Source organism: Protomyctophum bolini, assembly GCF_963924005.1.
Source record: "Protomyctophum bolini genome assembly, chromosome: 5".
In the NCBI taxonomy this organism is placed as follows: Eukaryota; Metazoa; Chordata; class Actinopteri; order Myctophiformes; family Myctophidae; genus Protomyctophum; species Protomyctophum bolini.
The window spans coordinates 11,063,410-11,091,100 of record NC_137866.1 but is presented as its reverse complement, the minus strand read 5'-3'; the positions used below and the strand labels follow the sequence as shown (position 1 = coordinate 11,091,100).

At 43.5% G+C, this 27,691-nt stretch overlaps 2 protein-coding genes across 2 annotated transcripts; both read right to left on the bottom strand.

The window, feature by feature from the left end:
• Nucleotides 1-372: 372 nt before the first annotated feature.
• znf335 (zinc finger protein 335) lies at nucleotides 373-20,596 on the bottom strand. Its single transcript, XM_080763634.1, has 28 exons — nucleotides 20,482-20,596; nucleotides 18,329-18,522; nucleotides 17,700-17,976; nucleotides 17,470-17,547; nucleotides 16,193-17,344; nucleotides 15,906-16,088; nucleotides 15,645-15,809; nucleotides 14,789-15,038; nucleotides 14,429-14,606; nucleotides 14,059-14,171; nucleotides 13,922-13,940; nucleotides 13,650-13,766; nucleotides 13,463-13,539; nucleotides 13,132-13,292; nucleotides 11,812-12,035; nucleotides 8,591-8,690; nucleotides 8,352-8,440; nucleotides 7,800-8,071; nucleotides 7,513-7,630; nucleotides 4,807-4,998; nucleotides 4,262-4,404; nucleotides 3,764-3,903; nucleotides 3,515-3,612; nucleotides 3,254-3,340; nucleotides 3,062-3,145; nucleotides 2,898-2,957; nucleotides 1,651-1,756; nucleotides 373-1,276 (listed from the first exon to the last, which is right to left on the bottom strand). Exons 2-28 carry the CDS (start codon nucleotides 18,518-18,520, stop codon nucleotides 1,164-1,166), a joined length of 4,788 nt encoding a protein of 1,595 aa, XP_080619760.1. The 5' UTR covers nucleotides 18,521-18,522; nucleotides 20,482-20,596; the 3' UTR covers nucleotides 373-1,163.
• Nucleotides 20,597-21,051: 455 nt separating this feature from the next.
• On the bottom strand, nucleotides 21,052-26,737 carry mmp9 (matrix metallopeptidase 9). Its single transcript, XM_080764255.1, has 13 exons — nucleotides 26,433-26,737; nucleotides 26,019-26,257; nucleotides 25,362-25,510; nucleotides 24,829-24,957; nucleotides 24,539-24,712; nucleotides 24,259-24,432; nucleotides 23,993-24,166; nucleotides 23,679-23,834; nucleotides 23,334-23,562; nucleotides 22,874-23,013; nucleotides 22,463-22,613; nucleotides 21,876-21,979; nucleotides 21,052-21,767 (listed from the first exon to the last, which is right to left on the bottom strand). The coding sequence occupies exons 1-13, from the start codon at nucleotides 26,565-26,567 to the stop codon at nucleotides 21,643-21,645; spliced, it is 2,079 nt and encodes a 692-aa protein (XP_080620381.1). The 5' UTR covers nucleotides 26,568-26,737; the 3' UTR covers nucleotides 21,052-21,642.
• Nucleotides 26,738-27,691: the final 954 nt, after the last annotated feature.

Here is a 27,691-nt window from a genome sequence, read left to right as displayed (position 1 = left end):
GAATGACCTAAAACCACCTTTAGAAAAACTCATTCACTCATACTAGGCATAGATTTCAATTTATAAAAACGGTGTCAAGACATTTCCAGTCTACTTTTATAATGAGAGCAGAGGTATGGTCAAATTGCCCAATGCTGAATGGTCGTTAGCTGGCAATTTCATGAATCTACATGTTTTTGACCAATAAGAAAATGATAAATACAACCAATTTAGACCCCATTTCCCACCCGAGAACTCTGCCAGACTATTACAGCATCTACTTCAAACAAAGGTCTGCATAATCAAGGTATTTATAAAATATATTATACTCTTAGATATACGGATGTATATCAATTATTGTCTCATCAAGTTTACAACCATTAAATACATATGTAAACAAACTAATAGCGATTTATTTGGTGTAAGCGTTTAGCTTATTCAAATGCATTCACCAACCAAGTCAAACATACTCAATCATGGAACAGGAGACAACTGAAAAAGTTATGTACAAGTTTCTAAATTATGCTGCAGCATTCTATAACTGACAAGTTTCTTTTTACAGCTCAAAAATAAACATTCACTTTTGCATTGCCTTGCATTTGAATATCCTTTTCCTCCTCCAAAATGTAACATTTGCCATGTCATTTTCTTAAACAACTGTCTTGCAAGTCAAAGCAGCCAATGCATATGATCACCTTCAATATTTATACAGTATACCAATCTTTCTTTAATTTAACTCTTTAATGCACAGCCCATATTAAATTAGAAGCAATGGGTGCAATAATCTAAATATACAAAAAAGCTGTTTGTTTAAACAATACCCAAATGGATGATACCATCCAAACGATCATCGTCGCGTAAGGTAGCTGAAGGCCAAAGCAGAGATCACTGATACTTTATCGGCTCAGAGGTTCTTAAGCTGTGATTCATCCTGCTATGCAGTAACCAGGTAGCCAAAAGCAGAGAAGCTCTAGAATCTGTTCCATCATCTAACCTCGTGTCACCAGGCTTTCCACAGTACCTGAAATCAAGGATTTCATTCCGAATCAACCAGTGTGATACGGTTTAGAGCCTGCCTTCCTTATACCGGTATAATTTGCGCGCACACATGCATGCACCGTTTCCATAACCACCCTAGACCCAGACCAGACCAGACCAGCAACTTGATCCCAGTCGAGTTCCATCTATAACGTGATGATATCATAGCGGATGCCCTGTTGCTGTAGCTGCTCCAGTTGTTCAGGTGTAGCCTCAGTGTAGACGGTCTGCGTCTGAGCCATGGCTGCATCTGCTACTGCTGTAGGACAGGCAATGAATGGACCAGGTCAGTGAACTAAATGACAAGAAACACTTTAAAACACTGATGCTGTGGGTATTCTTTCCAACGGGCACTTCACTCAATATTACGGATACAAATGACTGTTGGTTGGCACAGTGTTGGTTGCATAAATCGGTGCTAGGGATTCGAGCGTATGATACTATTGAATCCACTTTTCTCCTACATCAATACACCCGAACAAGGTTCCCTCCCCCCCCCCCCCCCATATAACATAGCACATAACGTAACACATAACTTAATGTAACATGAGCAAAACTTATGTAGGCTACTGTACAGTAGTTGTGGCGGGGGATAATTCTACATTTAAAATGTATCTGAGTGAGAGAACCAACCTGTGACAGCAGAGTGAGCAGCAGCCTCCAGGTCCTCAGGGCTGACTATCTGCTGTTCCGTGCTGATAGGCAAGTACTGGATCTGACCATCATGGCTTACAGCGATCTGAAACATCAACAGAGTGACATGGAGCAAAGTCAGCCTTCAAATGCATTCCTTTTTCCCCCTCCATTGCATTCTATAGGTTACAACATTCTGTATGAGGCATAAAAGCAATGTCAGCCTGCTTTCAGCTCCCTAGCACAGCGGTCCCCAAACTCTTTTGGCCGTGCACCCCCTATTACCTCCTGACCTAGTTGAGTCTAACGATAAGTCTCGTTGCATTTGGGCAAAAATGATACATTTTTTGGTTTATGGCAAATAATCACAGAATGTCACTGCACTGAGACATGCAGCTGCTGTATTCTCCTGCAGCTGCTCTATATACAGCTTCCATCTCTCTGGTTTACTAGATTTTGCTGTTTGTGTTAAATAACACCAAGAACTGCCATTATCCTTGTGTCACGCATAGAGGGCATTCACGCACCACTAGGGGTGCATGCACCACAGTTTGGGAACCCCTGCCCTAGCAATTTTTTTTATATCTTACAGATATGTTTTGTAGACTAGCTAAGTCAAGAGACAAGAACAACAACCAGCACACATTAGCAGAGTCTCCACCATATTGGAGTGTTGCGACATTTGGTTGCTTAAGAAAAACAGATTAAAAGGTCATGCTGTAAAATCAAATAAATTTGACTTTACTTGAAGACAAATTACATAACAAAACTGTTACTACAGTGCAGTAAGTAATCCACAGTCTCTGCTGACAGGTAGATTAGAGTAGACTAGACATCTGGATATTTAAATAACATTATATTGATGCAAAATACACAGGACAGTCAGTTGAAGGAAACAAAACAGAATGGGAGATCAACAGAGCAAAGGCAAGATAGAGGATTGCACAACATTGCACTCGGGCTTCTGTCATTTTGTCTGTGTAGGTTAGGTTCATATACTGTGCATATTTTAGACACATATGTCGGCAGCGCTGCCTCTGCGCCATCTACTGGTGATTCCAAAAAAATCTCTGGAATCTATTTGGCTTAGTGAAAGCTTTTTATCTCTGATAATGGTGTTTCCCAGGGCAAATGTGACAAACAGGATGTTCACAAAGGCTGAACGTTCAAGACAAAGTTATTAAAGTTAAAGTTATTTTCAGAACAAACCATCTATACTGACTGAATGGAGTTTAAACCCGGCTCACCTGTTGCTCTTGCAAAAATGCCCCGTCATGCTCATATTGTATGATCTGTCCATCTGGCAGCTGGTGGGCAGAAGGACACTTTAAAATGTAGCATTGTTACGTAAGTTTCACACACATTTCTTTCCTTGTTTGAAAGGCCTTCTTACATGCCACGCTAGCCTCACCTGTAGGTGGTTGCCGTCAGATAACACAACATACTCCTGTGGTAATAAGTGTTGCACGCCGTCCTGAGAGATGATATACTGGACCTGGGATGGGATCAGAGACAGACAGACAGGCAGAGAATAAGGAGCCGGTATGACAATTTAACAGTAAGGGTGGCATCAGCTCAGAGTCCAAATCGGCCTGTAATGTACCTCGGCCACCTGATTGTCCCCTGTCATTAGATGCTGGATCGTTTGTCCGTCTGAAGTGGTTATCTGCTGAATGTACGGGCCATCCTCCTGACCAAAACAAGGAGTACATATGAATTCAAACACATGATTTCCCAGTTCCCACATATATCAAATTTTACGAGGAAATTCTTTGCAAATAGTGAGGGTTTCGTTTTAATTTTTGTTTTCCCCTTCACTAGGAAGACTACACACTGGGTGCCATGATGCACTATACTGTCTCACCTGGTCTGACAGTGCCTGTTCCTGGGCTACAATGATGTGCTCTTGGCCGAGGGCCTGCAATCGCTCTGGGCTGATTATTGCCTGACCAGCTTGCAGGGCTGTAATGCACAAACAAAAGAATACGCAATCGCATAAAATAAAGTAAAATAGTCAACTTTATGTTCTTTAATGTTCATTCATAACCTACAATCCATGTCTTTAAGTTAGAAAGTTCAACAATATATATAATCTTATGAGTGTCCTCCTTACACTGTAGTGTGGCCAGGGCCTCCTCATCACTGTTGACTATGATGGTCTGCTGAGAGGTAGGGGTACGGGTCTTGCGTGTGGACTGATCCTGGCTGTGGAGACGCTCCATGTGGAACTTCAAATGGCCGTTACGGTTAAACCTGAGAAAGGAGACAGAAAACCACGACTGTGACATCAACGAGGCTAATCAATGACACCTAAAAGAGACATCCTCTTGGCGTTAATGTGGCTATTACGTAATTGTAATTAATCAATTTTATTGTGAGAAGCATGTCGTGTATTTTAATACAATATATAACGTCAAAGGTCATGTCTCAACAAGACACAGGGTCTGACAAACATTTTTACAAACCGGCCTGGCTCAATGGTAAAAATGTCAAAGTTTACTATAATTCATGTATGTATTTTTTATCCAGAGCAAAGGCCTATCATAAAATGTATTGTCACCATTGGTTACTTTGCAGGACAGTTCTGTATTAGAATAACATTGTGTCCCACCTTTGTCCACACACTTCGCAGGAGAATGGCTTTTCATTGGTGTGGGTCATCATGTGTCGACGCAGGTCTTTCTTGTTCTTGGAGGCAAAGCTGCAGCCGGGGCACTTGTGAGGGCGTAGATAGGAGTGCAGCTCCATGTGGTCCTAAAAGCAAGATCTTGGTTCAACATTTTTACATACTGCGAGTGCCTTCTCTTTCAGCCCCCATTGCAAAAGTGATGAGTTGTTTAATCTCATGCTGGGCTACAATACTGCAGAGAGCCAAATTACGTCATGATGATGTCCTCCAGTGACCCCCGTGACGTTCAGGACTACAGTAGGCCAGATCACAGCCCATATGGGGATGATCATTACGTCATTTCCAGGACGTCTTCAACAGTTGAAATAATATAGCTTATTCTGGGCCAGATCTGACTAGTTATGATATGACTTAGGTTGATGAGTAGTTACCACACCAGGTTAAACCCGTGGGATTACTATGCGTGATACTATGTAAAGTTGTGCGAGCCTTTGTTAAGGGGCAGGTTGGGCTGTGTGGCGACATACCTTGACCTCGGCCCAGGAGGAAGCTGCGAAGTCACAGTCATTACACTTGAAGGTTTTGATGTCCACATGCGCCCTCTTGTGGTTCTCCATGTCAGAGCGGCCATGAAAAGACTCCATGCAGACCCGGCAGGAGAACCTCTTTGCACTGGGGGAGCTCCCCATGGAGGGAGAGGTAGGAGCCTCACTGCTCAGCTGAAGGCACAGACAAAACACAGGCAGGAAATGGTGATGGTCTTTTGTTAACCCATTAAGACCTGAAGTCGATTTTACAAAATGGAAAACTGATGTTTCAATATCAGTGGTGCTCACACCTTTTCATGTCAAGGAACCCCCAAAAGTATATGTAATTGGCCGTGGACCCCCATCTCAAAATACTTTGTTCCAGCAGGGACCCCCAGAAGCAAAGATTTTAGTTAAAATTGTTAGCTTTAAAAGAATATATACTGTATAGGCGGCCTAATCAAAGATTTGCACAGATTTTTGAATAGCCAAAGTGTATGAAATAATGCGTTTTAGGACTCTGGACCATTTTTGCCTACATTTCTGTTGGATATTGGATAGTATTTACCTGAGACATTGATTGAGTGAATGTTGGGCAAAACTCTATAACAATAACATTTTGAAATCCAACATTTGGACGGAACCAATTTATCCATGCATATTGAAATTCTGCTCAACGGCTACATTCGGCTTTGCTTTGTTGTGATTCACTGGGCAGAACCGGAGTATAGTGGAGGATTGCCACATTGGATCAGTGGGTTAGCACTGTTGCAATGTCCCGGGTTGAAACCTGAAAGGGGCCTTTCTGTGGAGAATTTGCATCTTGTCCCCATGTTCACACATGGGGAGGACCACATGTTCCACACCAAAAGACAAATCGGTGTGTAGAGGAGTCTACTCTAGGGCAGGGGTTCTCAACGTTTTTGGCTGGGTACCCCTGGAAATGCTTTGGCCATGTCTCACGGTTTCAAATGCAGAGGATTACTTTCACCTTGGGCAAGTAAAACAATCATTGGTCAACAATTGGCTGGAAATTACAGCAGTGAACTTGTAAACAAGAAACAGAGTAGCTAGTTTGTGTGCCTTGTCAGTCAAACACTGTGCACTTGTAATTGAGCCTGGCATACACTTAAACAAGAACTTTTTTAACTTGATATTAGTGGCAACCTCCCCCACCTACTGCCACTACATCTACGAGAAATCACATTGCTGTGTTCCAGTTGACCATCCCATGTGTTAAAACATGTACTTTGAGTGGAAAACACATTGCTTGGAAGTTTATCACCAGATGGAGTGAGACCCAGTGACTCCAAGAAACTGCTGACGGGCAGAAGAGATTTTATAATACAAATGTTTATGGCTTGTAGTAAAGTAAGTAAATATCAATTTAAGTGAAAGTAAAGGGCAGCATATAGTTTACAAGAATGAATAACCTATAACTAATAACCCACTCATTGTTTTCTCCAAAGCTTTTCAACATGCAAATGGATGGTCTCTAAGGTCACATTCTCACCTAATACTTCGGTAGACTCGAATGCGTATGGGCGGGGATTTTGGGATTCTTGCATATTTAATTGCCTGCGGTTTGCCTTCACACTGTCATTCGCTGCTGCGAATGTATGAAATAATGCGTTTTAGGACTCTGGACCATTTTTGCCTACATTTCTGTTGGATATTGGATAGTATTTACCTGAGACATTGATTGAGTGAATGTTGGGCAAAACTCTATAACAATAACATTTGAAATCCAACATTTGGACGGAACCAATTTATCCATGCATATTGAAATTCTGCTCTGAGTTTTCCACTCAAAGTACATGTTTTAACACATGGGATGGTCAACTGGAACACAGCAATGTGATTTCTCGTAGATGTAGTGGCAGTAGGTGGGGGAGGTTGCCACTAATATCAAGCATTGGAAACGCAGCAACCTTTATTAATGTGTTCCATTCATAAACTAGCCTACACAGTGAAATCTATGGTGATAAAATTACACTCATAACATGCATGTGTCGTGCGCTGGGACCCCCCCCCCCCCCCCCCTCGCTCTCTTTCTCTCTCTCTCTCTAGGCCTACGCACTGTTCTTTTGGCACAGCGCTGCATGAGCGCACTGATATAACTCCCCAGTCCCCACACAGTGACAGCACTCCATGTTTACGGCACGCACAGACAGACAGACAGACAGAATATTATGTAGGCTATAATAGGCTACACTGCAGTGTTTTTATGTGTTTTCTTAAGCAATTGATTAATGTACACGTCCACATTTCGATCAGGGCTTCAGTCTCCTCATTCGACCACGTCTATCCACGGTAATGGGACATATTTGCGCTGCGTAAAATATGCCTTCTCCGTCTCCAACTGTGTTCAGCTCCTCACGCGCCACATTCTTTGCTTCATTTCCTTTATTTACTGCGGATTTCATTCACACCTGCACCGAATCGTAGTCAAGTGCGATTGGAAGCGAAGCGAAACCCCCGTTTTTGGGCGGAGTAAAATGCGGTTCTTTGCTGCGCATTAGGATTCGAATGAGCCTTCACACCTGCCAAACGAAGCGCACTTTCTGACAATGCGCAGCAGGATGCGTTTTAATCGCAGCAAATGTGATGTGTGAATGTGACCTAAATGTATGAAAAAAATGTGAGTTTCACAGGTGAGTTGTGGAACTTGTGATCCTACCAAGCGTTGGAGGCTCCAAGACTTACCTCCACCTGCTGTAGAACACCAGCGTCTGTGAGCGCTGAGGTCACGTAGTACTGTTCACTTTTCAGGCTTTCTGATTCAGAGACCTCAACCTGCTGAGATGGACTGCTCTCATCGTTGCTGTGAAAAACACAGCAATCATACACTGGTTAATGCCAATTTGTCATGAAGGTGACAGTGAGATAAATAGCATGTAAACAAATGTAGGTCTGTCTGGTTATGTGAGCGATATAATAGCCATTTTCGGCATGCGAAACAGTCGTTCGACAAAGTATAAATTAAACATTACCTGTAGCCAGGGTCAGTGCTGTGAATCTCTTCAGCTGCCTGCTCCACCACGTTAAATTCCCCTCCAGCTTCGTAGGCTTCCATAGCAATCTGGGTGAGCTCGCCTGTTTCAGGTGGGGCCTCCTCATAGGCCTCCTGGACGACTGTCTCGCCATTCTCCGACACGTGGAAGGTCACGACCTTCTGCGGTTGGCCTGGTGTCGAGGTCAGCCCGCTCCAGGTACCCTCCTCGAGGGGCTTGCCATCTGACTTCAATACTGTCAGATGGCCTGCCTAGGGACGTGTAAATGTGTGAGCTCACAGTGAACCAACAAGCAGTCCTCGGCTGCAGAAAATCTTGGGGCTTTGTTGACAATCAATAGTGTTGCTTCAGTAACAGGGGTCACCCTGTCATTGTCAGGTTGGGAAACCAATTTTATCCAAGCAGGAGAAAGATCCACAAAGATAATTTATTATATTAACTTAAACCACCTTTAATCAAAAATGTTAAATAGGGTTTTCCCCTAAATGACTGACGTCCTACAACAGAATGCAATGTAGTACTACTACGTACCTGTAGTGAATTTCCCACCAACTCCCGAGCATTGCTCATATTTAGCAGTAGATCAAGTGCATTCTGGGCGGACAGGTCACTAGAGTCAGCTTGAGGAGAACACGGAGAGAAGTTCCATTATTAACTCTTGTTATGATAATAAGTGGGGCAACATTACGGTGCTGTTCATTAAAATATGCCATATTTGTGTCATTTTCTACAGCCGATCACATACAGTATGCAGCTGATCTGACACTAACCATGCTCATAAATGATGGTGGTGTTTCCTAGTGCATCTTGGGTGACTGAGGCATTCTCCATGCCCTGCATGGCTTGTAGTGTCACTGCATCCACTGCCACCTAATGGGGTGTAAACAGTTGCAAACATAACCCCAATGAGATTAAATACTAGTGAAATACTAATACTAATGAAATACTGCTACACTGCAAAACAAAGTTATCATTTATCTCCCCAATATATATATACTAGAATTTCGCCCCCCTTCGGGGGGCTCAATCCTAGTGTCGTTGCAGCGCAATATGGGAAGAAGGAAATTGCGGGAATTGACAGACTCCACTTCATGTTTCAGCTGTGGTTTTAAACTCAGTAGTGTGCCCTGCACACAGCGCACACTGGCAATTGCAGCTGGAGGGCGACGCGACACACACACACACACACACACACACAGAGCGATGTGTGGATAAATCACTGAGATTTGGGAAATGTGTTCAGAAGTACAACGATTAAGCACGCACAGGCAAATGTCAGAAGCATCTGTTTCGGTTTCCAAACAGGAAGTTGTAAATGTGCTTATTAGACGGAGGCAGCGTGATGCTGGCATCTATTGTGATGCCAGCATCACCACATTTCACATAGAAATATAAGCACCCATTTACTCGCTTAGCGGAGACTGTGGGGTGGTAGAGGACATGTCCCCGGACGCGTGGGTATGTCCAGATAGTTGCCTCGCGGAGGCCTCTTTGTCCAGTGTCCATTCTGGGTCTGGAAACGGCACTTTTTTGAGTGTTGACCCCAATAGAAGGTCTGCTGCTCTGAATTTTACACCTCTCCCGCTTAGCAGAGACTGTGGGGTGGTAGAGGACATCTCCCCGGACGCGTGGGTATGTCCAGATAGTTGGCTCGCGGAGCCGTCTTTTGTCCAGTGTCCAGTCTGGGTCCGGAAACGGTAATTTCTTTTGCATTGACCCCAGTAGAAGCTCTGCTGCTCTGAATTTTACACCTCTCTCGCTTAGCGGAGACTGTGGGGTGGTAGAGGACATCTCCCCGGACGCGTGGGTATGTCCAGATAGTTGCCTCGCGGAGGCCTCTTTGTCCAGTGTCCATTCTGGGTCTGGAAACGGCACTTTTTTGAGTGTTGACCCCAATAGAAGGTCTGCTGCTCTGAATTGTACACCTCTCCCACTTAGCGGAGACTGTGGGGTGGTAGAGGACATCTCCCCGGACGCGTGGGTATGTCCAGATAGTTGCCTCGCGGAGGCCTCTTTGTCCAGTGTCCATTCTGGGTCCGGAAACGGTACATTTTTTTGCATTGACCCCAGTAGAAGCTCTGCTGCTGTGAATTTTACACCTCTCCCGCTTAGCGGAGACTGTGGGGTGGTAGAGGACATCTCCCCGGACGCGTGGGTATGTCCAGATAGTTGCCTCGCGGAGGCCTCTTTGTCCAGTGTCCATTCTGGGTCTGGAAACGGCACTTTTTTGAGTGTTGACCCCAATAGAAGGTCTGCTGCTCTGAATTGTACACCTCTCCCACTTAGCGGAGACTGTGGGGTGGTAGAGGACATCTCCCCGGACGCGTGGGTATGTCCAGATAGTTGCCTCGCGGAGGCCTCTTTGTCCAGTGTCCATTCTGGGTCCGGAAACGGTACATTTTTTTGCATTGACCCCAGTAGAAGCTCTGCTGCTGTGAATTTTACACCTCTCCCGCTTAGCGGAGACTGTGGGGTGGTAGAGGACATCTTCCCAAACGCGTGGGTATGTCCAGATAGTTGCCTGGCGGAGCCGTCTTTTGTCCAGTGTCCACTTTATAAAGTCCATGCACTCCAGTGAATAGCATTTATCCATTTAGATAACTTTTTTATGTTATTTAATTACTTATTTTTACACAGAAACATAATGTGTGTCTTTACAATAACTGTAATGTAAAAATTATTTAATTAACGAATTAAATAACCTTATTTTATTGTGAAAGCAACCGGATGTCTTAAATCTGCTAGCTCTCAAACCGGAAGTTATAAATTTGCTCATAAGACGGAGCCTTAGACGGAGCCAACTCGCAGGCAGTGCGAGAGGCTGGTTACAGGTTTCTATAGGTCACCCGTTTTGGTGTGACACACACGGCTTCCACATTTAGCTTCATACTGGGTGAATGTGTCCTTCCAAAAATTATTATTTCGCTCGAAATTCTTATTCACAATGACATCGAGTTGAGGTGTTTGTGTTTTAGGGTAATTGTTGCATAAGCGCTATTTCGCACTATTTCTCCCTCCCCTCCCCTGTGTCTGAAGCAGCTAGCATGGAAGCTATATGGATTATGGAAGCTTTCCCTCCGATTGCACATAACCATGCCGTTATCCACGCGTCCATCCGATTGCTTTTAATGTAAATGTCCCATCCACTGAGCAAAAGCGATATAAGCGCCTTATTCATTCATTCGATTTCGATTCATTTGGGTGTGGGGGATGTGCAGTGCTGTGGGCAGCCTTTCTGACGGAGGCTCGGAGCTGCTGCTGCTGACGCTGTTCGAGTCGCATGGAGCAGTATAGAGTAGGCGTGGCGCAGCATTAGAAGGGCGCAGCAAATGCACGACATTGAGGGGTAGAAACCATCCCGGTCGCGTGGTTCATCTAACGCGTGTGTCACTGTGAAGGACTGGCCCCATTAAGTGAACGTAGTTGGCGTAGTAGACGCCAACATGACGATTCTGACGTAGGCTGTTGATGTTGAGCAACAATGGCGTGGTTGACAAAAGTAATATTTATTCAGTAATTAAGACATTTCTTTCAATGAAATGTAGCCTATATGTATTCTGGGAGTGTGTCGAATTTATTTTGCATATAGAGATGTGTGGTGAAAGTGTGGTTGGGTCGGAGAAAGCTGTTGGATAAACGGCCATGTGCTTATGTACCCCTGTCTATTAGGGTAGCAGGATATATTAACCTACCAGCAATAACACACACACCACACGACCACACAGAGACGCACGCACAGCCCCGCGTGCGCACACACAGACACGGGTTCAGTACTAAGTATCGACTAGTCATTGGTCCGACAACGACAACCTACCTCAAACCCTAACCTAACCCTAACCGTAAGCACGGAGCAGCACATGTTCTCCAACCTTAACGCATGTTCACCAACGTTAATCTGGTCGTTTTCCGCATGTTGGACCAATGACTCTGCTCGCGCGCACACGTACTCGCGCACGAAAGCGCGATGCATTGAAGCCATTGATGGACTCACAATAGTATTCTGGAGGCCCTCCTGTGTGTCATCATGCTGTTGCTTGAGCTCCTGTATCTGCTGCAGCGTGAAGAAGGGTTTCCTGCGTCTCCTGACGGGCTCCTCGGGGTGGGCGACGCTCCATTCCTCAAAGGCCTCCGGGTGGCGACACTGGACATGCAGACGCAGGTTCTTCCGGTGCTTGGTCGTGAAGTGGCACATGTCACAGGAGAAGGGCTTCTCTCCTGTATGGGAGAGGGCACACAACACATGCATGATGACACGAGGCAGTGTTAGCGTTGATCTCATTTAGAAGTTTGGGCAGTTCTGAGCCATCGTTCTTCACAAAATTCTGCAATATGGTAGAGGGCTGTGAGAATCCCTCAGGAACTGAAGCTCACACTCATTCATCAAAAGACCTCTGACCTTTCCTTGAGTAAATTGTTATGATATGATTGGCCTTTTTTTTGGCCACATCAAAGAAATCGCATTTCCATACATGCGGATGGAGTCCGACTCTGGTTACACACAAAGCTGGCTGCCCAGCTTTCTGTGTACCACATTTGTGATGTTTTGATTGGCTGAACTTTCAGTCATCAATGTTTATATAGCTCATTGTGTCTATTACATATAGATTTTTTCTTTTTGAGGCCTCTAAATACAGAGACATTAAAGTTTATTCTGCAAGTGAACTGAAGGTTTTCACAGCAAACACTCATGTCATTCTAATGATTGAGGAACTGACTTCAACCACAACACTACTGCCTGGTTTCCAGTCAACCTCACTGACAGCCTGACTAACACACAGACGGAGAGACCGCTCAGAGAGACAGACAGATAGAGAGACCGCTCAACGAGACATTTACAGAGACAGGGAGGGAGGCAGCCCGGGGAGACAGCTCAGAGACGCCAAAATAGACAAAGTTCAGATCAGAATGTCTGGGATGAAACGGATTCAACAAGTGGTTTTAATTCTGCTGCTTGGCCTTGGAGTCGACAACACCCTACTACAGGAAGAGGACAGAGTCGACCTGTACAGGAGATCTGGAGACAGTCTGTCATCTAACGTGTTGAATATACTGGCTGTAGTTATACTACGTGGATTGATATCGGAAATGACAACAAAGCTGTTGAAGTGGCTGAACATGGTTTGTTTACAAGGGATCTACACCAATCTAAAGCAAAGAGAATGAGTTTGGACTGTTGAAGATGTCACAGCTGAAGATGCTGGTACTTATACCTGCCAACAATTCATAAATGAACAAAAACAAGGACACAACAAACGGATTGATCTGTTTGTACTGAACATCACCAGAGGAAACAATGTTATGCATCACTGACCAGTGTGTTTGATGGCTAGGTGGGAGACCAGGAACTCTTCCTTGGAAGTGGAATATTTACAGTAGTCACACTTGAAGGGCCGGTCATTGGTGTGGGACAGCTGATGGTTGAGGAGCAGTTTCTTGTTGTCACACATGTAGTCGCAGTATTCACACTTGAACCTGGCAATATAGGCATCCAGACATTTGTACACGGTTAATTACTCAGTGTTAATTACAAAGAGTTAATATTAGTGTCCTCTGTAAATACAGGGAGGAGGATTTTACTGCATATTCAATTGGTTAAAAACACAACAGTTTTAAGTCATTGACAATGTTTAATGAATACTGACTTGCTGTCATCAAGACATTGAATGTGGGTTAGCAGGTGCATTTTGAATGTGTACCGCTTCTTGAAGGACTTGCCACACTGGAAAGACAATAAAGCAATGTAGACATGAGATTAGAAGAGAGGAACTACAGGCATCTATTATTATAACCATCTATTAGCAATGCACAAAGTATTGTTTGATGTCTAACCTTATCACACATATGAGGTTTCTCTGCGCTGTGAGTCTTCATGTGCTGCGTCAGTCTCTTTTGCATGGGGTACACCCTGTGGCACACTGGGCACGGGAACTGTGAGACCTTGGGCACCTAGTTGGAAAACAGCAGACACTCCTACTAAAGCATGACAGGTACATGGCTGACTACTTTAAAGGTGGGATTAAGTCTCACAACGGATAGTCATTGGTTATCATGGAATGGATGTTTCTAACTAGAAATCAAAACAGAATTTCTTCCAGACTTACCAACTCAGTTTTTATTCTCCTGAGAATAGAAGAAAAGAAGGCTAGCATCAATATCTGACAACCTTTAGAGGGCACTGTTTTCCATATTCAAGCCAGCATATTTACCGTTTTCGGTTAAATTAGTTTGAGGCACTCACTTCTCTTTGTTGTGGACTGCTGAATGTCGGAGGACATCTTTCTTGTAGACACTACTGTAGTCACATTCATCACACTTGAATGGCTTGGAACCCTCATGGTTGAACATATGCTCCTGAAAAGAATACAGACCAGAATGTTTTATATAGATTAGAGAAACACTTGACATGACCATAAGTAAACAGAAATAATCCAAATTACTTGTGACCTTAAATGACCTGTGAGTGGTGGCCCAAATTATAGAGAGACATAGACAGAGCAAAGGTCGTTGGGATCGGGAGTCGAACCTGCGACACACTGTCGGGCTGGATTAGCAGCCTAGATGCCCGGACAACTAGGCCGGCCCGAGCCTATAGAGACATTTTAACTGACCTTGAGTGAAGACCAGCGTTTGCAGCGGTAGTTGCATTGCAGGCACTTGAAAAGCTCAGGATCGTTGCCCTCGTGAGAGTCCACGTGGAAGCGTAGGTCATCTTGGGAGAGGAACCGTGAGCCACAGATCCAGCAGTTGTGAGGCCTCATGAGGGGTTTGAGGGATTTGTAGTATCGACTGGAAAACCGTTGACAACACAGTAAAATTCGGTGTAAATTTAACTCTGAGAGAGTTACTCTCTCAGATTTACGAATGGATACATTGAAATTCACACTGAAAATGCTGGCGCAGTGAGCTTGTTGTGATGTTTATTAATATCATGTTGTAAAATGTTGTTCATTATATAACTGGATCCTTACCTTCGATTAATATATTTCCTATACTTCTTGCGAAGGAACCTCTTAGATGGTCGACCTCGTTTCCTGGGGAAGAACTCCTCGTTTGGCTCTGTGTTCGATGATGGGTCTTTGTTCTCAGAGTCTGATTGGCTTACTGCTACCTCCATTATGTCTCCATTGGTCAAGGTAGCAGATGAGCTGGCCTCCTCTGGTACACCAGCATCCACAGATTCCACACTAATCCTGAACCTCTTAGCAGCACTCTCTGCTTCTATAGCACATACAAATATAGAAATAAAGAATGGAGTGAAGTAGGAAATATCAGAAAACGTTGTCTGTCTAAAAATGCAAATCTTAGCCTTTTCAAAGCTCCCATGCAAGCTAATGTTGACTACCGTTTGTTTCTGACTTACAGGACAGGGCAGTAGTTTGATTTAACTTGAAGATTGTTCATGAATTTTGTATCTCACATTGCATTTCCTTTCTCTTTTGGATGCAGGACCACCAGGTTCAAGTTATATAATAATAATATAATTAATAATAACTTCACATAAACATTGCTAATAAGATTAAGAATAATGTCAAATAGAAAAGTGTCTCCGCCAGGCCGGGTTGCCTGCCTAGGGCCTGCAAAATTTGGAAGGCAGATATCAGACAATTAGAAGGGAATATGATAAATCTAATTAATACATCTTGATCACATGACTTCAAATACAGTCTACCGATTTTTGTGAGTTTTGGACAAAGGTTGTAATGCAGTGTGTAATGTGTGGCAGAGGGCCTTCCTCTGCCTACTGGGAGTGTGCACAAGTGGCACGCTGATTAGTCCAATGGTGCTGCAGATTAGATATTCAGACATGTTGTTGGAACAACCCACCTTTACTATTGTAGCCTTCTTCCACAAGGCTAAACTTCCTGGGACGGCCCACCTTGCGTCGAGGACGTCCATGAGATGATGAGGAGATGGGAGGAGGTGGCTTCTTCAGAATGGCCGGTGGTCTAGCTCTGCAATCCTCATCTGCTGGGTTATAGTCACTGTCCTCTGGATGAACAGAGGGGATGGAGGGAGAGATCAATAAACTTGAGTCATTAATATACAGTAAGTGAATGATTGATTGCTCAACTTCTCATCACAGACCTTCAGGGTCATCAATAGCCCCAGCATCCACAAGATCGTCTTCTTCTTCCTCTGCTTGTTGAGGGGCCTCCGTCTTCACTACTACGGCCTTTCTCTCTTCTGCTGCCTTCAGTTCTGCCTGTCGGCGAGCCAGGGTCTCACTCTTAGGGGGCCGTCCTCGCCCACGCTTCTTTGAAGGATCCCCTGAAATGACCAATACAGTACCACAACCAATAAGGAAATTACCTAATTATCCAAAATTCCAAATTATGTGTACTTTGTTCCTTGCGCCACCATAGTAACCCTACCTGCAGGTCTGAAGTGCCTGTCTCTCATGTGGTTAATGAGGGTGTCTTTGGAGGAACTTTTGTATGGACACATCTTGCACTTGAACTGGTGCACTATTACAACCTCCATCATCTCCTCCAACTCAGCCAGGTTTGGGGGTCGGTTTCCACTGCCTTCTGCCAGCGCTGAAGTCCCTGACTCACCTACCAGGCCGGCCTCATCCTGAGGCCCCTGGGAGCCCTGGGGCTCCTCTTGACTGGGAGAGCACTGTGAAGCTGCCTCAGTCTCTGGATGAGAAGTGTAAGTTCCACTGCTGCTGATGAAAGGCCCAGACTGGCTCTCACTGCACTCCAGGCCCTCAGGAAGCCCTGCTGATCCAACGGTGTCTGCAAGGGGGTGGTCTGAAGAGGAGCTCTCATCAGCATAGAGAGAGCCTTCGGGACCATTGCTGTTGTCTGCGTAACAGGAGTGCTGGGGCTGCTGTTGGGAGTGCTGTGGTTGATCTGGGTCCTGATTTTGATCATCATCATCATCGTCGTCCTCGTCATCGTCATCCTGATCGTCGGCCTGGTACTGAGAGCAGCCCGGCTGCTCAGAGTCTGCAGCCCCCATGCACTCCCCGCCATACTGAGATCCATACTGCCGAGTTGTTTGTGAGTGGTGGTCAGCGCTGCTGTCGATGTAGCTGCGTGAGTGATGCGGGCGCTCCTCGTCATCCACCGCACACTCGAGGTAACCTGCACTGCACTCCACCATGTAGTGATCTCGGCTGGTGGGGTTGGAGTCGGCTCCACTGCATTCGACATAACCTGGCAGGTCCTGGTCACAGTTGCCCCCGCTGTAGTCGGGGAACCCGGACTGGGAGCGCGTCTGGTCGGGCTCCTCTCCGGAGCAATCCATATAAGAGGAAGATGACTCACCAGTTTGGTCTGGGCCATTAGTACTGCACTCCATGTACTGGGAGGGGTGCGAGTGCTGGGGCTGGTCAGGTTGGCTACTGCTGCTACTGTCCTCTGGATAACCAGAGTGCCCAGGCTGGTCGTCAGGTTGGTCCAGACTGCCATGCAGGTCTCCCTGCTCCAGACTAGTGGAGGTAGGACCCTCTCCAAGAGCCTCAATAGATATTCGGCTGGACAGGGCTGAGGATGACATGTGGGCTACCATAGGAGCACCTGCAGTAGACGCAAAAATATATAGTACTGTACTAATAACCACAAACGTTTAAATATTTTCAAAAGGCATAGTGGGGCCTTACATAATAAAAGGATGGATGGTAAAAAAAAAGTGAGAAGCTTACCATCATCTGGTCTTTGTAATATCAAATACTGGGTTGTTTCTGCACCCCCGTCTTCTGCACTGGTAACCGCTATGCATCCTACAAAACAGTCATATTGAATAGATTTCTACTCTATTCGCTACAGATATCGCATCTGAAATCCTATGACATTTTTATCAAAATGAAAGTCTATGTTGCTACAGACTGAAAAATCACAAAACGAATACTTCTGCCTTCTTCTTCACCCATACCATTCATGATGTCAGGACCAATAGTGGATTCTATGATCTTGTCTATGGCAGAGCCCAGGTCTGAGGAGGTAGAGGCTGTTGAGTCGGACACCATCATGGCTCCATCAGACGCGGCACTGGAGTGGACCAGCACCTGGGCTGACTCAGACACCAGCACCGACTGGGTCACAGTGGACACACTGGACACACTGGTAGACTGGGCCACAGAGGAGGAGTCAGGGAGGTGGACCGACGAAACTCTGACATCTGTGCTGGAGCTGGTCTCTGGGATGAATACCTGGGCAGAGAGGGAATGACTTGAGTCACAGAGAAGGGATGTCCCAGTGCTTTAGCGGATCATTCCGCTGTAATATATTAGTGTTGCCACTTTTCTCCCACAAGACAAATGGAGTATGTCGGAGGTCTTTAAAGAGTATGAAGTCTGTGCAATGGTCAGCTTATTGTGTAATAATCATAGCATGCAAAAAGAGGAAATATTTAGCGTTAGAATCTGAACCAACAGGAAATAAAGCATTAGTGTTCAAACATGCTGATGATTGACCAACTGTATTAACTTATGGGGATCAGAGCCTCCGTTGTTTCCCCCCCCCCTCGCTTTCTCCTATACCCAGGTAGGGTCAAATGCTCACCACTATTCCTTCTGAGCTCTGTCCCACATGACAGTCAGACACTATGGCCTGTGTCTGTGAGGAGGCAGCATCACTGCTGTCAGCAGACATGGCCTCCGATGACTCCATGCCCATGCCGCTCTCAGACGGTTCCTCCATCCCCGAGGGGCCCGCATCACTGCTGCTCTCCACCTCAATCTCCTCGCAATCCATAGCTGGTCATAAAACAACATGAGTCACCACATCACTGTGAGCATAATATGCTAACTGTGAAGTATTGTGTTGGTCCTCAAACCACACACTCAGTACTTTTATATAGTTCAAGATGAAACGGCACCGAATTACCCGTTTTAAAATGTATTTCTGTAGTACGACCATGTGCCAGTATTCAAAATCAATGTAAGATTGTTCCATCTCATAATCTTCGTTTTTTCGTAGCCTAAGCTTTCAACTACATAGAGCAGGGGTTTTTGATGGGCAAAAAGGTGGCCACCCCTCTCTTTGTTGGTTTTATGAGTAAATTGTTGAATTATTCTATGCTTGAATTATTCTATTAGCAGGCCTACAATAACACATAAAAGCAATGGTCAGTGGTGGAACATAACTAATTATATTTACTCAAGTATTGTTATTAAGTCACTTCATTTATGTTCTTTTGTGGCTTTTGCCTTTATTTTATATTTTTTAGTCTGGGATAGACATTAGGCTGACAGGAAATGGGGAGAGAGATGGGGGGGGTGACCGGTGACATGCCGTAAAGGCCGTCGGGAATATTGGGAGTCAAACCCGCATTACACTGCCAGACTGGACTACCAGCCAGGCCTAAGTCACTTTATGTTTAACCCATTTATCAGGTTTAACTTTATTATTCCATCCCAACCTGAAATCCATGTTTACTAAAGAGCTGGAGAAAGGGGGGAGACCCCTGTTACTAAACACTCTATAGCAGTTATATTACAGATGAGAATATACCTAGAGCTTAACACAAACCATGACTTACAGCACTTCTTAGCCTTGGATCAAGAGTATGATAAATAAAATACATCTATCATAGTCATCAATTCTGTGTATCTATGATTTGCAAATGTCAAAATTGATAAGATACATGTGTCACTGTCTAATCTATGATAGTCTAGTTTTGATCCAAGGCTAAGCATTTTTAAATGTACATACTGGGCTTGACCTGACTTCACTCAAGTACTGTAGGTACAGTTTTGAACATGTGATTGTGATTTGGGTGACCATGTATATCTATATAAAGGTCTCCCTCTAGCAGATGGATTCTAAACCATGGGGTGGTGGGCGAGGATGACTTCACTCAAGTACTGTAGGTACAGTTTTGAATATGTGATCATGTCCAATATCAAGTCAAATTAACCAGGTAGATTCATTGTATCAATAGTAGAAATCATAAACAGAATAATTACACCTCCTGACATATACTATTGTGTCATATTCCTCCATGTGTAATGCTGAAAACGAGGACAACTGTGGCAAGTGGTATTAACGTAACATTTGTTTTGGAATTGGATTCACCATTTGCATTTGGCTAACGAACGATGATCTGCTATCTAAAATTAGTTCACCTTGCCGCAACTAATGTAAATTGGACAGACATAACTCGCGTTTAAGCCGTGTTTTTATTTTTTATTTCCGAGATTACATTGACTTTGATTATTGCCTGCATCACAGAGTAATAACTCTCTTGGTCGGTATACTGATGGAAGCTAATGAGGTTAGCTACCTGTGCCTATAGTATGTTGTTTATGTATGAAGTTGCAAAAGAAAACAGACAAATGTTCCGATTTTTACAGCATTGTTTTGAAGTGTGCGATTTCTAGATTATACGAAGACGGTCGTCGGCGTCACACAAGTCAACTTGTTGACAAGTTAAACCTTCACCCTCCGACCTCAACATCACAGTTTACACACTACTGTTCGGTTCGCTATTCGCTAAGCAGGCTAATAGTTAGCCCTATTTAAGCAGGCCTAGCTGTCCGTCTTTCTGCCTGCTCCGCACCGCCATTGCCATTATTTCCACTCAGGCATTCTGAGAGGCTCTACTGGGGGACCTCGAGGGCCTGAAGGTACAACAGTCCGCCCAGATTCTGTCCCTGAAGAAAATGAAAATGTTTTCTGTCTCTGGCAAAAGATACAGCGTTATTTCCTCTTACCGTTTATTTGCGAGTTGAAATGTAAACGTCGCTGTAGGCACGCCGAACGGAATATGACTTTGTAAGCTATAATTCTTGCTCCATTCTAGTCGGGCGCCATGATCGAGTATCTCTCTTGCTTCCTGTTCTTCGCCCTACCGGATGATCTTATTTATCGTTTTTTAGCAGTAGAGTTGTTTATTTCATGGGTTGCTTAATCTACAAATATACAGGCGCACATTGGCAGAATTTTAAACGTTACATTTTAATACAGATCCTTGGTAAAGAAGATATTTATTTTCATTCTATGACTATTGTCTTTAGAGGAAGGCGTATTAGTCTATTTGTTGCGGAGTAATATCCATATGCGCTCAATGGCCGAACAGGGAATGATTCAATATTTTGCAACAAGCATACAACATTCTTTGATTAATTAACATTTAGCGAGGACGCACATGAACATAAATTTGTTATTTTGTGTAGCCTATAGGTCTATCCATTATATATACCTGTATATGTAAATTACATAACTACATTTTGTGTATTTATCTATATCTGTTTGGCGATAATAATGAAGTGGACAGGAGTAGGTACATTCCCACATATTTTTTATTGCATTTAAAGTTGAACTTCATTACAAAACGTGTCATAAATAATTTCAGTGAAGGAGACATGCAATGTCACCCAGTGCAAGTAACTGGCCTTCAAGGCCATTTTATAGAAATAAAATCCCCATAATTACAAAACAAACCAAAAAAAATAAACACAACAAATTCTATAAATAACTAGTTTAAATCAATACTGTTGCAGTCTGAGCCTGTCAGACATATATAAATCTTTCATCAACAAATAAGGAAGGCACTCTGATGCAGAGATACTGCTTTGGAGTATTTGGACTATGGTACTATGTTTATAGGTCTAACCTTTTTAGACCACACTTGATCCGTTCACAGATTATTCGATTGAGAGCTTGTGATATTTGGCTTTCCTGAGCGGAGAGCCATTGCGTTGCTTGTAGGCATTAAGGCCAGTTGAGTGAGTTCACCATGTCATAAAGCACACACAAATCAGGCTGTACACAAGCATATTCCACTTGAATGTCACAAATGTCCTACACAGGAGAACAGAAAAGGATGCCCTGACACAGATTGTCCAGCACATGGTGTTTTCTTTATCTTTCCCTCAGTAGCGAAAATTTGAGGAATCTGTACACTTCAGAAGGTCGTACTTCACATAGCCCACACGGTCCACCTGTCTGCGACTGTTCATACGCCAGTAGAAGCGATCCCGACAGAAGTAAATGTGACCTGGAATAGAGATATTAAATGTATTACAACAATGGATTCCTTCATACATAGCAATATATAGTATAGTGATAGTTTATAGTTTTGATTAAATAAAAATAATACTTTTACCTTTGTACTGGAACACATCATGAGCATCATTGGGGACTCCACCAAAGACCAAATCTGTGTATCGGGGGTACCCTTTGTCAATCTTCTGGGCCTTCACATCAAGCCTGTTTTGATCAGACATGTCAGACAGTGCAGTAGAAAAATATAAAAACAAATATAACATACTACACATAATGTACCATGTTCTTTAGGAATTCTATTTGCATATATATGGCTTTATAACCGAAGGGAAAAACGAGGCAACTCTTCCGGTAGCAAAATGTACTGGTATCTGCAACTACTGAAGAGCACCTTCTGGGTCTCTGTTCATACAGTGTGCCTACACAAGTTCGCTGTTTGTAGGATTTTAGTTTTCTTTCTTTTTTCAGATGGACTTAATTAGCACGCAAGCTAGTTAAAACATTGCAGTAACAGCCTGGGAGATGTTGCAGATGATTCAGTCTTTTGCTCAAGCACAATTTGGTCGGTATTGAGGGAAAGAATAGTTATTACTGATGCCAGATTGTAAAGAGTAGGAAAATTATAACTGGCAACCTTTTTTGTTACAGACCTGCATGCCCAATATGGGCACTCCAAATGAATCTCACCTCCAATAGTTCTCCCCACTGAAAAGCAGGACTTTGCCTTTCCCTCTCTGCAGTGCTCCTTCCACCTTCTGAACACTACTGGGTAGGCCCAGCTTCTCTATGCCTCGGGGACCCAGCAATTTTGTTCCTGTATATACCCAGAACCGAGACCCTATGGTGGAAAGAATATCATATAGGTGAGTTCATTATAACTTAATACAAAGCACTATTAACCCATTCAGGACGGGAAGGGAACCCCTTTTTGGTGTTTTAACCCTTCTGGACGGGAACCCCTGTTAACATTAGATGTTTTTCAGAAAACGTAGGTCAGGCTTTAGAAGGCATTTTTAGAATCGTCCTCAGTCCTAAATGGGTCAAGGAAATGTTGAAGACTATATTTCGATTAGTAAACATACTGTATTTGTATGTTACCTGAGAAGAAGTACAGTTTCTTGGTCAGGAGATCCTCAAAGACGGTATCAATGTCAGCTGGCAGAGCAGGCCATCTCTGAGATGTAGAAAACGGACCCTTGAGCCCTCCGTTGTTCTTGCTGGACATCTTCCAGTAATGTCTGTTTGATCGATGCACAAATAAGCACACGGTCACAATATGTTACTTGAATGTTTTTCTTTTTTAATCAACCAGAAAGACTATTTTATGAAACAGAATAGTGAAAAAAACACTCATCTGCCAGTAAAGTTTAACTCAGTTTACTATATGTCAACAAATATAAAACAACATTTATTTATTTATTTTCTTTTCACACAATAACGTCCTACATCACACCAACATATTATATACAGACAATACAGTATACACTATACACAAAATAAATAACTCACAACTGTACACAATTACGAAAAAAGGAAAAGAAAGAGAAAAGTTTCTTACCCATCCTTGAAGAAATGCAACTCTTTCTCGATCTCAGTGATAGCGTCGAATGAGGCCACCTGGCAGGCATCTTTGGTTGGATCAACAGGTCTTGTGGTGGCGGTTGTGGTGGGTTCTGTGGTAGCTGGAGTGTCAGGCTCATCACTGGTGTCTGGGGAGAAGGTAGTGGTGGTGGTGGTGGTGGGGGCAGTGGGCTGAGGAGGAGTGGGGTCAGGGCCTGTTTTAGGTCCTGTAGAAAAATAAATCACTGGTAAGAAACTAGAATTGAAGTTGAAAATGTGTTCCCTCTTTGCATTCTGAGATTAGTGTGATTATATGCACGCATAGTAAAGTGTTGATATATACCATATAGATACTGAATGCCTTCAACATCATCTTGATTCAGGGAAAACGTCTCTACATAGCTGTACATGGGGTACATGAGTGCATCTCTGATGTTGGAGTGGTCCAAGCCCAAGGCATGTCCAAACTCATGGGCTGCCACCAGGAAAAGGCTGTAACCTGTGAGGTATAGCAATTATTATTGTGTTAAAAATCAGTGGGAATGGGCAACAACATTAATGCATAATATATTCTACTTAGTCTTCCTCTACATGCTTTTAATATTAAGCCTAGGTAGCCTGTTTTGTGCAACAACCTATATACTAGCCTTTACTCACCATTGTCGGGACAGAATCCCCATTTCTTGTCATCATCATAGTCATTTGTAGTAGCACACCACAGCTTGCCGTCTCCTCGTCCCTCACTGGTACAGGAGTCATACTTTTTCCCGAGGAACACAAATGGAAAGTGGCAGGGCTCTCCTTCAGAATTTCCGCCAAGCGTGGCAGTCTCTGTTCAAACAGATAAGACAATAAGGGATCAAGCCATTGTTACAGCAAGGCGCAATAATTCTTCTTCATGCACAGCTATGACTGGCACTCACCTCGAGTAGGACAGAATCCATATTTCTTGTCCGTGTCAAAGTTGGATGTGGTGGCACACCAGCGGTACTCATCGCTGCGTCCCTCCGTGGTACATTTGTCATATGTCTCTCCCAGAAACACAAAGGGAAAGACACACTCGGCTTCGTTGCTGTTTCCTCCAAATGTGTACAGAACTGTTGGGGGTTTCAAGCCGTGAGATGAGTTTGGGAGTTGAATAAGACAGCATGTAACTTTCTGACCTATATGATTTGTCTCTAGAGTATAAATTGTCCAACTTACGTTCACTGGGGCAAAAGCCAAATTTCTTGTCCTTTCCATAGTCTGCTGTGGTGGCACACCATGGCAAGTTGTCATCACGGCCATCTGCGGTGCAGCTGCTGTAGGACTTGCCCTCAAAAAGGAAGGGGAATTGGCACATGGCACCCTCTGCATTGCCATAGCGAGTCTTCACAGCTTGAGTGATAATAACAGACATTACACATCATTTGGTTGTAATTAATAAATGCAACACTAGGGGGAGACGTTGTTCCATGACTGTGAAGCTAGGTAGGTTGCCTTAATGCCTTTACCTGGTCCTTTGCCCAACGTCCAGTACTCATCATCATCAAAGTGAGCATCTCCCTGCATCCCCTCACCAGGTGGATAGGCATGTGCCAGCAGGCCATCTTTACCATCAAATGGATATGGATCTCCATGGTCTAGTAACAATGAAACCGCATGCATTATAATATTACACTACTTTTTTAATTTATCCTGAATGGATATACCACAATTCAGTTATGTAGCTTAAATTATGTATACAATGTAAAATAACAACAACGTGTACTTTAAGCAAAAGGAGCACAGCACACCAGTCCTTGTGAGGTGCCAGCCAATAGGAAAGATACTATAGTAAATGAAAATATGTATAGCCACACACATTTATTGTGGACACAGAGGAGAAACCAACGTTTCGGACAGGTATACTGCGTGCGGCTATACATTTTCTTCATTTAACAAAGTTTACTTTAACATATCCTGTCATTTGTGTTAAATGATGCATTCTGCTATATCTCAGACAGACTTAATTAAATTGCTTAAATTAGATACCTTAACCGCTTACCGGCTTTTCCAAATGATATCATGATGTCAGCAGTCCCGTCAAAAAGTCGAGTGAAGGTCAGTGGAGTGACCTCACTCCATACATTGAAGGCTCTGGCGAAGGCGTCGTCAATCAATGAGCTTTCCATGTCTGGAGAGTAGTTTATGATCCTTTGGAGAATAGCAGAGTGATATATACGGACTCATTTTAGCTTAATGATGAGAAGAAACATTTCAATATGTTCACAGTCGGATATTCTTGGTGATTTATGGTGAAAATCATATGCCACGAGCATTACAGTAACACAACAATCAGTTTACACACTATTTGCATTCAATCGTACAGAAGAAAAGGTAAAAGTTAACGAGCATGACTAATAACCCAATATAATGTAGCATTAACAGTTTCGCGCAAAAGCAGCAAAAAAATGCAATGCAACGTGTTATGTCGGTTATGAGCTTGTAGAAAAGATCAGCTAAAAACAATCTAGTAGATCAGCTGAAAGATGTTGAAAATAGTGGAAAGTCAAAGTGGTTAGGTCTGTCGTGGGTTTTATAAATATTTAACCAATGAAAGGTATTAACAAGAGGTTGTTACTAAATAATAACTACATTGAACTATTTTTTGGACATACAAGTCGTCATCTTGACAATGATTATATTGACAGAGTCTTCTCACCTGTAAGTGATGTCATTATGGTCCCATTTGAGGTCACCCTCGAATGTCTTGTAGCTGCGTACGTCAGGAACTCCACACCGAGGATGCCTCATGGCCTCCAATGTGGGCTTGTCCAGCTGTCCAGTTTCCTCTAAACCCATCTGCCTCTGCATCCTCTTCAGGGCTTTGGAGGTGGACACCATGGACTGAAAGCCACTGCGTTGCATAGTGTTCATGTAGCCAAATTTGTTTAGGTAACTCTGCAGGGGAACATGTCAAAACTCACGTCAAAACCCGTACAACGAGGTGAAATATCCTAAGTATATTTGTTTTTTTGAAGAAAAAGGTAATTTAGACACATTTTCCACTTCACAGAACACGCAATGTTCTAAGAACACTAATAACTCCAAGCAAAATAAACCATCTACTACTCACTTCTGCCAGTTCCATATCAGTCATGTTTTTATTGACATCGTTCGGGAAGGTGACAAACACAGATTTGAGGGGAAGGCTCCAACCATCCATTGAGCACATCCCCAAAACAAGTAGAGCTGAAGCCCAGGATCTCATATTGAGACCAATAGTGAAGTTAAGTTGCAATAGAAACCTATCCACGAACAAGATCTCAGTTAGATGAGAGGGGAAAAATCCTTGCTTCTAAAGTGAAGATTGATGAATGTCAACAAAGTTTCCACGCTGCAGTGTTGGCTCCGCTTTTTGTTTTGACTCGTCACACTTGTTGTCGTTCTCCTTTGTACCCGTGGAGCGGTGGAATCTGTATTTATGCTACATAACGTCTTAGTCACTTAACCTCGCCCCCACATGCAACTAACCTCATCCCTCCCACTTGACAGAATGTGTGTGTTGAAAGTAGAGGGGGAATTCCAAAACGGCTACATTTAGCCATATCTACTGTAAGACCTAATGAGTGGTTAGTTAATTGTTCCTTTTATGGACAAATGTAGAGTGTCTGCTTACGTATGTTACCATGTTGAGCTACTGGGGACTTAATGCTGGATGTTCAGATTATATACTTCCTTTAATAGTAAGTGTGACCCAAAAGCTCCAAAAGTATAATGTCCAGATGCTTGACCATTTAAATTGTCACCAGGAAATTACAAAGAATTTGCTGGACTCATTTTGGGTGAATCAGCGTTTTATTTTATGGGAAAACTACTAGACGGGTTTTACTCATTACACCTGCGACTGCGAGTGCGTATCTAAGGTCATTGGATAGTACATGGATGGTCAGACTCATCAGAAGACCTAGCCAGACATTTCCATTATTCCCACAGTCTTGTTAGTAACATGCAGTATATTACTCTTGGCTCCACGTGTCTGTGGCCATACATAGAAACCCGTTTCCTCTTTATCCCAAGTTGGATCCTGAGTAAGATGTCAAACTGGGTCGAGTCAAACCCAGAACAACACAGACAAAGAGAACAACTCTGTATGAACAAATTAATGAATTAATAATTGTATTTTCGTGTCTGGCTGCCTTTCACAGCGCATCCCTCATGGGATTATTCAGACACAATTTAAAGAAGAAAGTTTTTCCAGTGCCTGAGTACGAACCAATGTCAGTAACTGGTAATGATTTGTGCACCCAGTGAATATGTGCAATTTGTGCAAATGACTCATCTTCAAGTTCAAGAGGCATAAAGCTTCCCACACACACCAGTAGCCAAAGTGCC